This window comes from Gracilinanus agilis, chromosome 2 (genome assembly GCF_016433145.1).
Source record: "Gracilinanus agilis isolate LMUSP501 chromosome 2, AgileGrace, whole genome shotgun sequence".
NCBI classification, from domain to species: domain Eukaryota; kingdom Metazoa; phylum Chordata; class Mammalia; order Didelphimorphia; family Didelphidae; genus Gracilinanus; species Gracilinanus agilis.
In genome coordinates, this window is record NC_058131.1 from 314,881,899 (window position 1) to 314,895,798 (window position 13,900).

General features: G+C 37.3%; 1 protein-coding gene across 5 annotated transcripts in view; it reads right to left on the reverse strand.

The window, feature by feature from the left end:
* Window positions 1-13,900, reverse strand: part of RALGPS1 (Ral GEF with PH domain and SH3 binding motif 1) — a 549,948-nt gene that overhangs the window by 407,881 nt on the left and 128,167 nt on the right. For all 5 annotated transcript variants that reach the window (XM_044664221.1, XM_044664222.1, XM_044664220.1 and 2 more), the window contains exon 5: window positions 7,559-7,648. In XM_044664221.1, the coding sequence (XP_044520156.1) occupies window positions 7,559-7,648 (90 nt within the window). The remainder of the gene's footprint in view (window positions 1-7,558; window positions 7,649-13,900) is intronic.

The window sequence follows — 13,900 nt, forward strand, 5'->3', positions numbered from 1 at the left end:
GATCCAGCCATACCATTGTTGGGTTTGTACCCCAAAGAGATCATAGAGAAACAGTCTTGTACGAAAATATTCATAGCTGCGCTTTTTGTGGTGGCAACAAATTGGAAAAGGAGGGAATGTCCTTCAATTGGGGAATGGCTGAACAAACTGTGGTATATGCGGGTGATGGAATACTATTGTGCTAAAAGGAATAATAAACTGGAGAAGTTCCAGGCGAACTGGAGAGACCTCTGGGAACTGATGCAGAGCGAAAGGAGCAGAGCCAGAAGAACTCTATACACAGAGACTGATATACTGTGGTAAAATCGAATGTAATGGACTTCTGTACCAGCAGCAATGCAATGACCCAGGACAATTCTGAGGGATTTATGGTAAAGACGCTACCCACATTCAGAGGAAGGACTGCAGGAGAGGAAACATATAAGAAAAACAACTGCTTGAACACATGGGTCGGGGTGGACATTATTGAGGGTGTGGACTGGAAAGTATCACACCAATGCAACTACCAACAATCTGGAAATTGGTCTTGATCAAGGACATATGACAAAACTAGTGGGAATGTGCATCGGCCATTGGTGGGGGGAGTGCGGGGGGTGAAGGGGAAAGGAGGAGCATGAATCATGTAACCATGTTAAAAATGAATATTAATAAATGTTAAAAAAAATTAAAAAAAAACTAATTAGAAATTAAATAATATGATTCTCCAAAATCAGATAGTTAAGGAAGAAATCATAGAAACAATCAATAATTTCATTGAAGAGAATGACAATGATGAGACATCCTACCAAACTCTGTGGGATGCAGCCAAGACAGTACTCAGGGGGAAATTTATATCTTTGAATGCATATATTAACAAATTAGAAAAGTTAAACATCAATGAACTGGGCATGCAAATTAAAAAACTAGAAAGGGTACAAATTAAAAATCCCCAGCTAAAAATCAAATTGGAGATTATAAAAATTAAAGGAGAAATCAATAAAATTGAAAGTAAATGAACTATTAAATTAATAAGACTAGAAGCTGGTACTTTGAAAAAACAGATAAAATAGACAAAGTACTGGTCAATCTAATTTAAAAAAGGAAAGAAGAAAACCAAATCATCAGTATTAAAGATGAAAAGGGAGACCTCACCTCTAATGAAGAGGAAATCAAGGCAATCATTAAAAACTATTTTGAGCAATCTAGGTGAGATGGATGAATATTTACAAAAATATAACTTGCCTAGATTAACAGTAGAAGAAATAGAATACTAAAATTATCCCATATCAGAAAAGGAAAATGAACAAGCCATCAAAAAACTCCCTAAGAAAAAATCCCCAGGACCAGATGGATTCACAAGTGAATTCTATCAAATATTCAAAGAACAACTAATTCCAATACTATACAAACTATTTGACATAATAAGTAAAGAAGGAGTTCTACCAACCTCCTTTATGATACAAATATGGTACTGATCCCAAAGCCAGGTAGATCAAAAGCAGAGAAAGAAAACTACAGACCAATTTCCTTAATGAACATAGATGCAAAAATCTTTTACTGAATACTAGCAAAGAGACTCCAGCAAGTGATCATGAGGGTTATTCATTATGATCAGGTAGGATTTATAGCAGGAATGCAAGGATGGTTCAACATCAGGAAAACCATTCACATAATTGACCATATCAACAAGCCAACCAACAAAAACCACATGATTATCTCAATAGATGCTGAAGAAGCCTTTGACAAAATACAACATCCATTCCTATTGAAAACACTAGAAAGCATAGAAATAGAAGGACCTTTCCTAAAAAATAATAAACAGTATATATCTAAAACCATTAGCAAGCATCATATTCAATGTGGATGAATTAGAAGCCTTCCCAATAAGATCAGGCATGAAACATAGAATGGATTGAGGGTCAGCCCTAGACATAGGAGGTCCTAGGTTCAAATCTAGCCTCAGACACTTCCTAGCTGCATGACCCTGAGCAAGTCACTTAACCCTTACTACTTAGCCCTTACCAATACACAGTATTGATTGTAAGATGAAAGGTAAGGGTTTAAAAAAACAAACTATGAGCTATAAATGCACTTTTGGGTGGTAAATAGTTGGAGTCAAAATCTGGTTAGAGAAACAAACTGTGGCACAAGAATATAATGTAATATCACTGAGGTGTAAGAAATGTCATGTGATAAATGTAGAGCAGTATGGCATTACATGAACTGATACAAAGTGAAGTATGCAAAGCCAGGACAACACAATGACTACATTAATGTAAAGAGAAAAAATAACAATTACAAGCTGTCTGCACTCAAAAATATAAAATTAAAAGGAATAATGTTAATTTCAAAGAATAGATATGAGTAGATAACTCCCCTCATTCCCTGGCAGCTTAAGGCCACAGCTAAGAAACATAGCTCACAATATCAGATTTTTTTCTCATTTGTTAATTTTTGCTATTTTTTTCTCTTCTTCCTATTAAAATATTATTTCCTATAAAGGAGGAGGAAAGAGAAGGGTACTACAGCTAGATGATACAAAAAGAGAAGAGATGATTAAAATCCATTTTAAAATGAACTTTTGATAAAGTTAACATTTTATGAAATGATAGTCAATAAAAGCAAAATAAATATCATGGTGATTTCTTGTGGCTTATTCAATAAGTACCAAATCAATAATAAATTTCTCCTTACACCTCTAGGAATTTTTGGCACACAGTGTTTCCTCTTGGCCAATATATTGCTTTTCTGTGGTTTTGAATTTTTAAAATGGCATCAGCGAATGCCTTGTATAAAAGTTATAACCACTAGGTTGTCCCATATTTTAAGGGGTCACTGGTATTCTCATCTTTTGATAATAGATATGTGATGCCTCTTGAGAGGTAAGAAAGGTGAGATCAGGTTTACCTCATAAAGGAAATTAGTAGTTTTCCTTGCAATTCATATGCCATCATAAAGTCTTGAGCCAATAATAATTCATTTAATCCAGCTCTAAACTTCACAGTTGCAGAAAAGCCAACATTTCAGTCATTTACATTGCTGAAAGTGTTCTGTAATTCATTGTAGTAATGGTATTCAAGCTGTCTCTTTCTCATTTGATTCAACTGGCTTTTCCACTGTGTTGGACTCCTTGCCATCATATATTTTTGTGCTTTGCACTTTTTTAATGCCTTGACCTCTTGACTTCGTTTTCAATTACTGATTAAAGGAATCTAGAATTTCTTATATCCTTTTGTTTTCTGGATTCTGTTCCACAAGTTTCATTTGTGTTATCTTTAATTGGGTGATAGGTCTTTCAAGTTTCCTATTGAGCATACAATTAGATATTGATGTCATCTTCAAACAACTTTACATAGATGTTCAGTAGGTCTCCAAAGTTGCTTTTGCCATGGTGAATGATCCTGTTGTACTACTTAAGTATTCACTAACAATTCTACCTGTCCCCCTATGACTTCTACCAGGTGAGAAGTGTAAATCAGTCTTTCTTGGTCTAGCATCAGCAACTTTTAAATTGATCAACCCAAACTGAAAACACCCCTTCTTAAAACTTTGTAAACCATCAAGTAAGAGAATTCACAAGTCACTTACTTGGAGAGCTCTACCTTTTTAACCCAAACAATCAGAAACTTGTGAATCCCATGATAAAAAGTTGACACATTCAGAGGCTTATGGTAAGAGTTAACATCTTCAGAGGATGAGGTGTGTGTGTGTGTGTGTGTGTGTGTGTGTGTGTGTGTGTGTGTGTGTGTGAAGATGGGATTAATCCTACCCTGCCCATTTCTAGATTTATTCACCAAAAGTGTAAACACCACCACTTAATCTTCAAGTAGTGGAGGTCTGTGACCCACATGTGAGTAGGTGATGAATCAGAATTGACTGAAGTCTTTGTTGTAATTGGTACACATGAAATGGGAGAAAGGCACAGGAAGTGACCAAAAAAAGGGTCTTGCATTTCAAGAGCTTCCAGGGAGCTCACTCTCTTTGGCCTTGAACTGGACCTGGAGGAGCTCTGGCTGAGACCTTGGACTTGGTGAAACTGATCTTAAATCTCTCCCTTTGAACTACCACGTGGTGAGTGAAAAAGATTGACTATTTTCCTGTATTTTTCTGAAGGGACTCTCCTCTTAAGAGAGGCTTTGTGACTGAAGACTTTGCTTTATTCATTCCCAGGCCCTCCACCCTCCACTGAAGACTGAGGCTCCTCTGGCTGAGGACTAATTAGCCTTACCTGAGCTGAGCCAGGGGCAGGAGCAAAATACTTAACATGTTAGGCTTGATATCTTGTCCTATCCTCTCTCTCATTTTCTTACTTCCACTCTCTCTTCCTATTTGTAAATAAACTACCATAAAAGTCATTCTGACTTGAGTCTTTAATTAGGAATTGAATCAATTTCTTGCTGATCACTCTTTTTTTTATTTTTTTAGATTTTTTTTTAAATTTTAAACCCTTAACTTCTGTGTATTGACTTATAGGTGGAAGATTGGTAAGGGTAGGCAATGGGGGTCAAGTGACTTGCCCAGGGTCACACAGCTGGGAAGTGTCTGAGGACGGATTTGAACCTAGGACCTCCTGTCTCTAGGCCTGGCTCTCAATCTAATGAGCTACCCAGCTGCCCCAGATCACTCTTTTTAATATTCAGTCCAACCATAATTTTTTTACCCTTTACATGTGGCTCCCACAGACATTGCACCCCTGAGCAGTGCTAGGCAATTTGGAAGCTATGATTGGCCCCTGTGAAGAGGGGAAGGGACAAAAGGACTATAAAAGTTCTGATCTTCTTTGGCTAGAGGTCATCCTTGTACTCTTTGGTAGTTGTCTTCAACTGGTGATCTGCTTCTTGGAGGTAACTTGGAACTTGGACTGCCTCTTGGGTGAGTGAGTGCTGGCCTTCCTTTCTTGGTGTCTGGAGAGAGATTAGTTTCATAGAGGCCTTCCCTTCTTGGAGGAAGCTGTGTGGGTGGAACTCTGGGTCCTCTAGTTGAGGGTTAACAAGCCCTGCAGGGCTGAGCCAAGTACCGGAACAATATTTAGCATGACAGGGTAGACATCTTCTCTACCCTTTTTTGGTATTTCTCTACTTTCACTCTTTCCACCCTTTTGTAAATAAAAGCTATTAAAAGTCATTTTGACTTGAGCTATAATATTTTAAATCCATGACTACCATATTATTTTAGAATTCTCATATATTTTAGTCAAACCCTTAAATTCCTTACACATGGAAAAAGTTTTTACATATGCTCTTATGAATAGGAGCTGAAATATTTTTATACTCTCCTTCAAATATTGTAGGACAGTGAATTAATTCATGGTAGTTGCAGTAAATGTCAATTATATGAAATTCTGTGTTTTGATAAAGTTGGTCTGCTAACTGATGCCACGCTGTCAAACTCAAGATTGCTTTTCAAAATCCCAAAGTCTGTCCATCTCCTTTTCAAAAATCATTTAAGAGGCAGTATTACTTTTTTTATAAAAACGTTTGCTTCATTATCAGATGTAATTTCTACATTTTCCATTAAGTGAACATTTTCAGTTGCTTCAAGTTCTTTAACTTTTCCCTCTACAGATTATAGTAGCTCTTTCATTTCATTCCTTATTTCATCTAATCTTGGATTGGAGATAGAGTTTTTCTTATAGTTGCCCTGCAGTGGTCAACAATGCATTATTATATAGCTTGAAATTGAGGATTCTATGGAAATCAGTATGAAGCCCTTGTCTATAACTAGTAGGATTTGTTTCCAATTTTGATAGGATAACAGGGCTGGTAGAGAACAAAAGTATTCATATCATCGGTCTATTTCATATTCAAAGTGGTTTGTCCATTGTAGTGAACAGCACCATCTGGCTTATTTTTAGCAGGTAGGTTATTGGTATTTCTACTCTATTCTACTACATCTTGACATCTTATGGTTCCAGATCATGAAGGAGCACCACTACCAATGCTATTATTATATTAAGTTTCTGCTAAGAATCTTGAATGGCATTCGTCTACTGTACTGCTCACCTCCAAATAGATTGTAGATTGGACTTTGGTTATTATTATTATTTTTTATCATCATCATCATTATTGCATTTATTATGGAGGACTTCCCTCACAACAATCCTATGAGATAAACAATGCAAATATTAGCACACAAATTTTACAAAGGAGAAAATTAAGACTGCAGAGAGATGAAGTATCTTGCCTGAAGTCACATAGCTTATAAGTAGTAGAGCCAAAACTCAATTGAACTCTTTTAGGTTCAAATCCTACTTGTCCTACTGCATCTCATGGTCACTAATGAATGTTTCTTGAATTTAGTTAAGTGGCAAAGAGGCATAGGAGGATAGAGGCATGGAGGGAAAATAAATAGAGGTACCAAGAACCAATCAGGGATCATGCTGACCCTAACAGACCTTCTGAATGAACATGACAGAATTCCTTTGCACATGTACTGCAGGGGCTGTGCCAGTATTTTTCATGGATCCATGTGGTAACAACAGACTCTCAGTCATGAAATCTGAGGTTCAGTCATCAAGGATTTCAGGGTACAGCAGAAACTTCTAGAGGTCAGAAACCAGAGAAACTCAAAACCACAACCATAGCACTCATCAAAAGAAAAACCAGTGCAAACTGAGCCAACTCACTGAGTCTGAGTGATGTAATATCATTTCTGCTATGCAAAATGGAGAGCAGAATGATTGACATTTAGTGGTTTGGAATTTGGAATGAACCGGAGATTTGTTTAAGCCAGCAGGGGAAGACAGTTACTGAAGGGGTATAAAAAGAAGGTTTTGGATTGAAGGATCTCTCTCAATTTGGAGCAGGGCTTTGGTGGGAGGTTTGGTTGGTTTAGAGGCAAAGGTCAATCTAAGATACCAGCAGCCAGTATTGATCAATACCTTATTTTCCAAGCCTGTGTGAATCTATACTATACATCCTAATTAATTAATCATCAAAGAAGAAGCAACATCAATACCATCAAACAACCTCATTCAGGTTAAAACAGCCTGGCCTGGCCAGGTTACAACTGAGAAAGATAAACCTCTTCAAAGGTTAATCTCAAACCCTGGCTACCTTCAATTTGATATCACCTGATCATCTGTAGCTTTAGCCAAGGATTCCCTTTATACCTCTTCCCTTCAGTTCCCTGTTTCTCTTTCCCCTAAGTCTGTTATCATTAAATCTTGAAACTTACTTAGATGGATGTCATTCTTACCCTAAGGATTATCAAACATATCTTTGGGTATCTGAAGGAAGAGGGATTATTCAAACTAAAAGTTAAGTTGCAGTCATTTAGCATTTATCCATAATTTAAGCCAGGATAAGTAGACAGAAGAACTGTGAAATCTGAACCACAGTTTATTCATTAATCTACTTATTTCTGGGACACTGTTATATTGAAGTTGGGTGTAGCAATTTCATCTCAAATATACCTGAGGGGTCCTTAGTGTTTCATCACTACAACTAGAGTGTAACACTTAAGGATTTCCATAGTCACTCAGCTTCAGCTCCTAATACCATCATGGAGAGAGAGATATATTCCCTTATCATATAACAGTGAAGAGATGATAATAATGCTACAGGAAGTGCTAACTTACCTTTGCTATCTTCACAAAATGGCTCAGGATTTCTGCCCTTATTTTTAAAGTCTGTGCTGTCAGAATCTCCCGCACAACCCAAAAGCTGACCTGGAGAGTTAAACACAAACAGCAAAGCAACCCATTAGAGGTTTACAGCATGGAAGTCATCACAGAAGACTCATTGGATGAATATCCACAGGTTGATATTATGAATGTCAGGGCAGAAAACATCCTGTTCTCTGTTTTGGTGCCCCCCATTGCTGAGGGAATTCCTGTTTAAAGTAAAAGTAGAACTACTAACCCTCAGAGGTCCCTTTCAACTCTGAGATCATATGTTTTCATAATATATTAGGGTTAACAGAGATCAAAGAATATAGAATGTTAAAGCTAGAACAGATATCCTAATATCTCATGGAATGTGAGATCTGAGAGAGATTTTAGAATCTCTTTTAGAGATTTTAGAACCAGTGGTTCCCAAACTTTTTTGGCCTACCACCCTCTTTCCAGAAAAAAATATTACTTAGCTCCCCCTGTCACATACTATCACCACTCCCTTACAGTTATTTACTGTACCCAAATGCACTTGTGGCCATCACCGCCTCCCTGGATTGCACCACCAGGGGGCGGTGGCACCCACTTTGGGAATCACTGATCTAGACCATTAGGTTTAGAAGGAACCTTAGAACAGAGAATCTTAGAGTATAAAGTACAGAACTTTAGAACTGGGAGGATTCTTTGAAAAGAGAATATTATTACTTTTAAAAAATAAGTGTTACACTCAGAGGAAGAACTGTGAGAGTAGAAACACAGAAGAAAAACAACTGCTTAATGACATGGCCTGATGGGAATATTATTGGGGATGTAGACACTAAATGATAACTCTAGTCCAACTATCAATAATATGGAATTAGGTCTCAATCAATAATACCTGTAAAACCCAGTGGAATTGTGCATTGGCTATGGGAGGGTGGGGGTGGGAGGGGTTTAGGAGAGAGGGAAAGAACATGAAACATGTAACTATGGGAAAATATTCAAAATTTAAATTTAAAAAAAGTGTTAAAATTTGAAAGGGATCCTAGAGATTATGTAGGACATCTTTCTCATTCTACAGATGAAGAAACCAAGAAGGTTAAATAATATTCATAATCACAAAGCTACTAAGAAGTGGTAGAGTTGAAAGAAAGGTTTACTGAATCCAAATCCTGTACTCTCGAAGTGTTTCTCTTTACAATGAGCTTAAAATATCTCTTGGTAACTTATCTACATTGGTCCTAGTTCTGTCCTCCTACCTAATAGAACAAGTCTAATCTGTCTTCCACATGACAATTGGTAAATATCTTAAGACAGACACCAGGCCTATAATCTCTCCAAAATCCAATCTATTTCTTATATGCTTAAATAGTAATAACCTTCTTTTTTTTTTATAACTCTTACCTTCCATCCTGGAGTCAATAGGGTGTATTGGCTCAAAGGCAGAAGAGTGGTAAGGGTAGACAATAGGGATCAAGTGACTTGCCCAGGGTCACACAGTTGGGAAGTGTCTGAGGCCAGATTTGAAACTAGGACCTCCCATCTCTAGGCCTGGCTCTCAATCCACTGAGCTACCAAGCTGCCCCCAGTAATAATCTTCTTAACTTACTACTCAGATGGTATCACTTTCCTGCTCAGAAATCCTCAGAGGCTCCCCACTGCCCAAAGAATAAAATATAATTTTCTTTGCCAAGCATTCTAAGTCCTGTACAATCTAACTGCAACCTACTTTCCCATTCTTATCTCCTGCTATCTTATCTACTATAAATCAAGGCTATAAAAGGGACAAAACAGGAACCACACACTGAACCCCAGTCTCTCAAAACCATATAACATGTTAAAATATAAAACATAAAACATAGAAGAATAGAATTTTAGAATGATAAGAGATTTCAAAACCTGACTGGAGCAGGGTGAAGAGGGAAGGTAAATCATTCAGCTCTGGTAAACTGCCCAGAGGCTAAGCTTTGGGTGGTGAAAAAATTAAAGCTTACCCAAACTACTAAGGGGAAGGGAAGGAAATGAGAATTTATATATCATATACTACTTGAAAGGCATGATAAATGCTTTACAAACCTCAACTCATTTAATCTTCTCAACAACCTTGGGATTATTATTATCTCCATTTTACAATTAAGAACCGGAGGCAAACAGAAGTGACTAGCCCAGAATCACCCATCTATTAAGTGTGGGAGGTCAAATTTGAACTCAGATCTTACTGGCTCCAGACCCAGTATGCTAAGACTGTGCCTCTTAGCTGCTGGCTACTATATCTAGCTTGCCCCAAATTATTTCTCATATCCCACCTAATTATTGTCTAGGAACCAGGGATCCTACTGCATCCCCTTCCAAGAAAAGTGAACTTCTCAACCCAAGTATCAAGAAGCTAATCTCCCCCAAATACTCTTCTACTAGATTAGTGATGGGCAACCTTTTGAGTTTGGTGTGTCAAAATTCGTCAAAAAACTGAGCATAACTCGGGTGTCATATCACTTTGAGAAAAAAATCATAATTTCATGATATTTTTAGTTTAAATAACAAAAACGTATAATTGTAATATATAACTGTATTTAATAAACCAAAATAGGTAAATTAATATAGGTAGAATTGTCATCTATAGTGCACAGAGTGTCTACACTACACTACAGCAAATGTTTCATCCTCGGCATGCAGCCACATACTTCTCTGTATGTAACCACATGCGGCTGCGTGTCATCAAAAATGGCTACAAATTTCAGTGCTGACATGCATGTCATAGGTTTGCCATCACCTTACTAGATTATCCTGATTGATATGCATGCATTTCAAAAAACTCACCTAGGCCATTATATGGAGTTGACACCAGACTGTACTTCACATTACATCCAGCCATCCTTGAAGGAAGCAGGACCTCCAAATTCATTGTAAGCATTCTTGTTATTTGCCCTGCCACCACAAACTTCAATGCCATCTTTGCTACTGTGAAAGAATGTGACAGTGATCTACCCTGAGGCTAAACCCTTATTGCCTGTGATTGCTCAGATGAAAACTCCTTTTCCTGGCTCCCTTTTTCCCCTTTGTGTGGTATCCCCCTACCAGACTACAAGACATAAAAACTCCTTGAAGGCAGAGATTGCTTTCATTTTTGTGAGTATCTATAGTACCTAGCAGGAGTTGTGGTATGTAGCATATAAGTAATCAATACTTATTCAATCCTACATTCATTCATAGGTTGCTAGGACATAGAAGGTTAGAGTTAGAACATACCTTAAAAGAATTTAGAATATTAGAGCATAGAACACAATGTTAGAGCTGAAAGAGACCTCAGAGAAAGAGACCTTAGAATATTAGAACATAGAACACAATGTCAGAGTTGAAGAGACCTTCTAGAAAGGAGAGCTGTTTAAAAATGTTGCCTTTCCACCTTACACCTAGCAAACTGGCCAATATGGCAGCAAAGGAAAGTGATAAATATTGTAGGGGATGTGGCAAAATTGGGACACTAATAACACTGCTGGTAGAGTTGTCAATTGGTCTAACCATTCTGGAAGGGCAATTTTGAATTATGCCCAAAGGACTTTAAAAGAATATCTACCCTTTGACCTAGCCATATTACTGTTGGGTTTGGACCCCAAAGAGATAATAAGGAAAAAAGACTTGTACAAAAATATTTATAGCCATGCTCTTTGTGGTAGCAAAAAATTGGAAAATGAGGTGATGCTCTTCAATTAGGGAATGGCTGAACAAATTGTGATATCTGATGGTGATGGAATACTATTGTGCTGAAAGGAATAATGAACCAGAGGAATTCCATGTGAACTGGAAAGACAGTTCCAAGAACTGATGCAGATCAAAAGGAGCAGAACCATGAGAATATTATACACAGAGACTGATACATTATGGCATAATGGAACATAATAGGCTTCTCTACCAGCAGCAATGCAATGACCCAGGACAACCCAGAGGAACTTATGAGAAAGAATGCTATCCACATCCAGAGAAAGAACTGTGGAAACAGAAACACAGAAGAAAAACATATGATTGTTCACGTAGTTCAATATGGATATGATTTGGGTTTTGATGTTAAAAGATCACTCCATTGGAAATATGAATAACATGGGAATAGATTTTGAATAATGATACATGTATAACCCAGTGGAACTGCTTGTCAGCTCTGGGATGGGGGAGAAAAGGGGGGGGGGAATCATGAATCATGTAACTATGGGAAAGTATTCTTAAAAAAAAAGGAAAAAATAAAAATAAAAATGTTGTCTCATTAAGTAGTGAGTTTCCTGTCACTGAATTCTTTAAGTATACTAGATTTTCATTTGTAATATGCTAGATTTTTGCATTACATGGAAGAGGGAATTCCTATTCAAGTATAAGCATAACTAGCTTCCCTCTGAGATCCTTTCCAGTCATAATTATTTGAACATCTACTGCTACTCACTCATTTAATACAGGAGAAAAACAAATCTCAGAGAAGTGACTTTTCCTAAAGTAAGAGTTCACACTTCTATAATCCTTCACATAAGAACCCTGTGAAGTAGTTTGTAAAAAGACCATTATCTCTATATTACAAATGGGGTAACTAAGGCTAGGGAAATGACTCCCTAGATTTACAAAGTTAGTTAATTAAAAGAACCTGAATAGACTCAAAATCTCTGAACTCCTAGTCTAACATGAGCTATCACAAACTTTCCAATCCTGATGACTGGGAGGATGGTTCCCAGAATAGAATTTTGGATGTTTTCTAAGGTCCCTTCCAACATTGAGATCTTATCATGTTATGATTTCCACCAATCAATTCGGCCTAAGAAGCTTTAAATTTGGTTGAAAAATCTAGTAATCTATTCCACAATTCTGAGAGCACAATGAAAGTCACCTAGTATAAAGGAACAATAGAAAAACTATTAACCTTGGGCTCAGAAATGCTAGGTTTAAATCACAATTCCTCCACTTCTTAAATGTGTGTCATTGGACAACTGCTTGTTTGCCTTAAGTTGCCTTAAGCTCCTTTAGCCTTTGCTTACTCCTCTGCAAGATGGAGAAAATATTCTCTGCCCTGTCTTTCTCAAGTATTCTTGTGAAGCCCAAGAAAAATTATGCTATATGAAATGCATTATGATCATAAAAGAATAGGAGTTGTCATTCCGGGTGATTGAAGATGAGATTATCTCAGCTGTCATTGAAATGTAAGTAGGGTAAAGGGGAAGAAATGTGATTTCTCCTCAGTTCAGCTAATGTAATCAGTGTAAAGTCTTGATGAAGTTTTAAATGTGTGAACAAGATGGTTTGCACCCTGTGATAGTTTCATGAGGTGTGAACTACTCTTTAATTGAATCAGGAAGGAAACAGTATGATTGGCTATCCAAACAGGCTAACCAAGCACCACTGGGAACTTCAAATAGATGAATTTCAGCAATTGATTCAGTCTGGCAGCAAACTGGTCAAATGGTGGAAGACTCTTAATTGTTTCAGAGGTCAGCAAAGGGAGGAGAGAGAATGAAGCTAGACTGAGTGTTATATTTTCTCTATCCCCATTGATCATATTATTGGAGAGTCTGGATCAGTAACAGAAAACAAATCCAGCTATAAGCAACAAAAGACATACTGAGTACACAGTCACAGGCAGAATGATAGAAACCAAAAGAAGGAAACTGCTTTAGGGGATGTGACTTCTTGTAATAAAGAGAATTCCAGATATAGATTCTAAAAAGGCACTGATCCTTAGAGACTATCATAGAATTATACTTAAAAGCTCTACAAAGGGAGAGAGATCTCCCAGGACTAGGAGTTAGGATGCACTCTTTTATCATACATGTTTTCTACATGTGTGCCTCACTACCACTGCATTTTAGTTTTGAGTCCAACATTTTCCAGAGACCTTAGATGTGTAAAGGTGCAAGGAAAAGAATGTATCCTGATATCGGGAGATTGCTTTGTGAATCCATTGCTTTTATTATACTACCTAATACCTTTTGAGAAAGCTAGTTGCAGTCTGGTTAACTGGTAGGAATGCTGGTAAGGACTTCTGAGTGAAAGTATTGGATCATAACTCTTTAGGGTTACCCCCCATATCCTGAAGAAGAATAGTAAGCCACTCTCTGGGGATGCTAAATCTAAGTGGGTACGCTGCCCAGATGGGAGAGTGGTACTTCAGAAAACAGCATTATATAAGTTTTATGTTTAGAAGGTTGATCCTTCTCCAATGGGCATGATGACCACTGTAGGAACAACTAAGAATTAGTAAAGTACATAGTTTTTAGTTTTTTTTTTAAATATTTATTAATATTCATTTTTAACATGGTTACATGATTCATGCTCCTCCTTTCCCCTTCAACCCCCCCC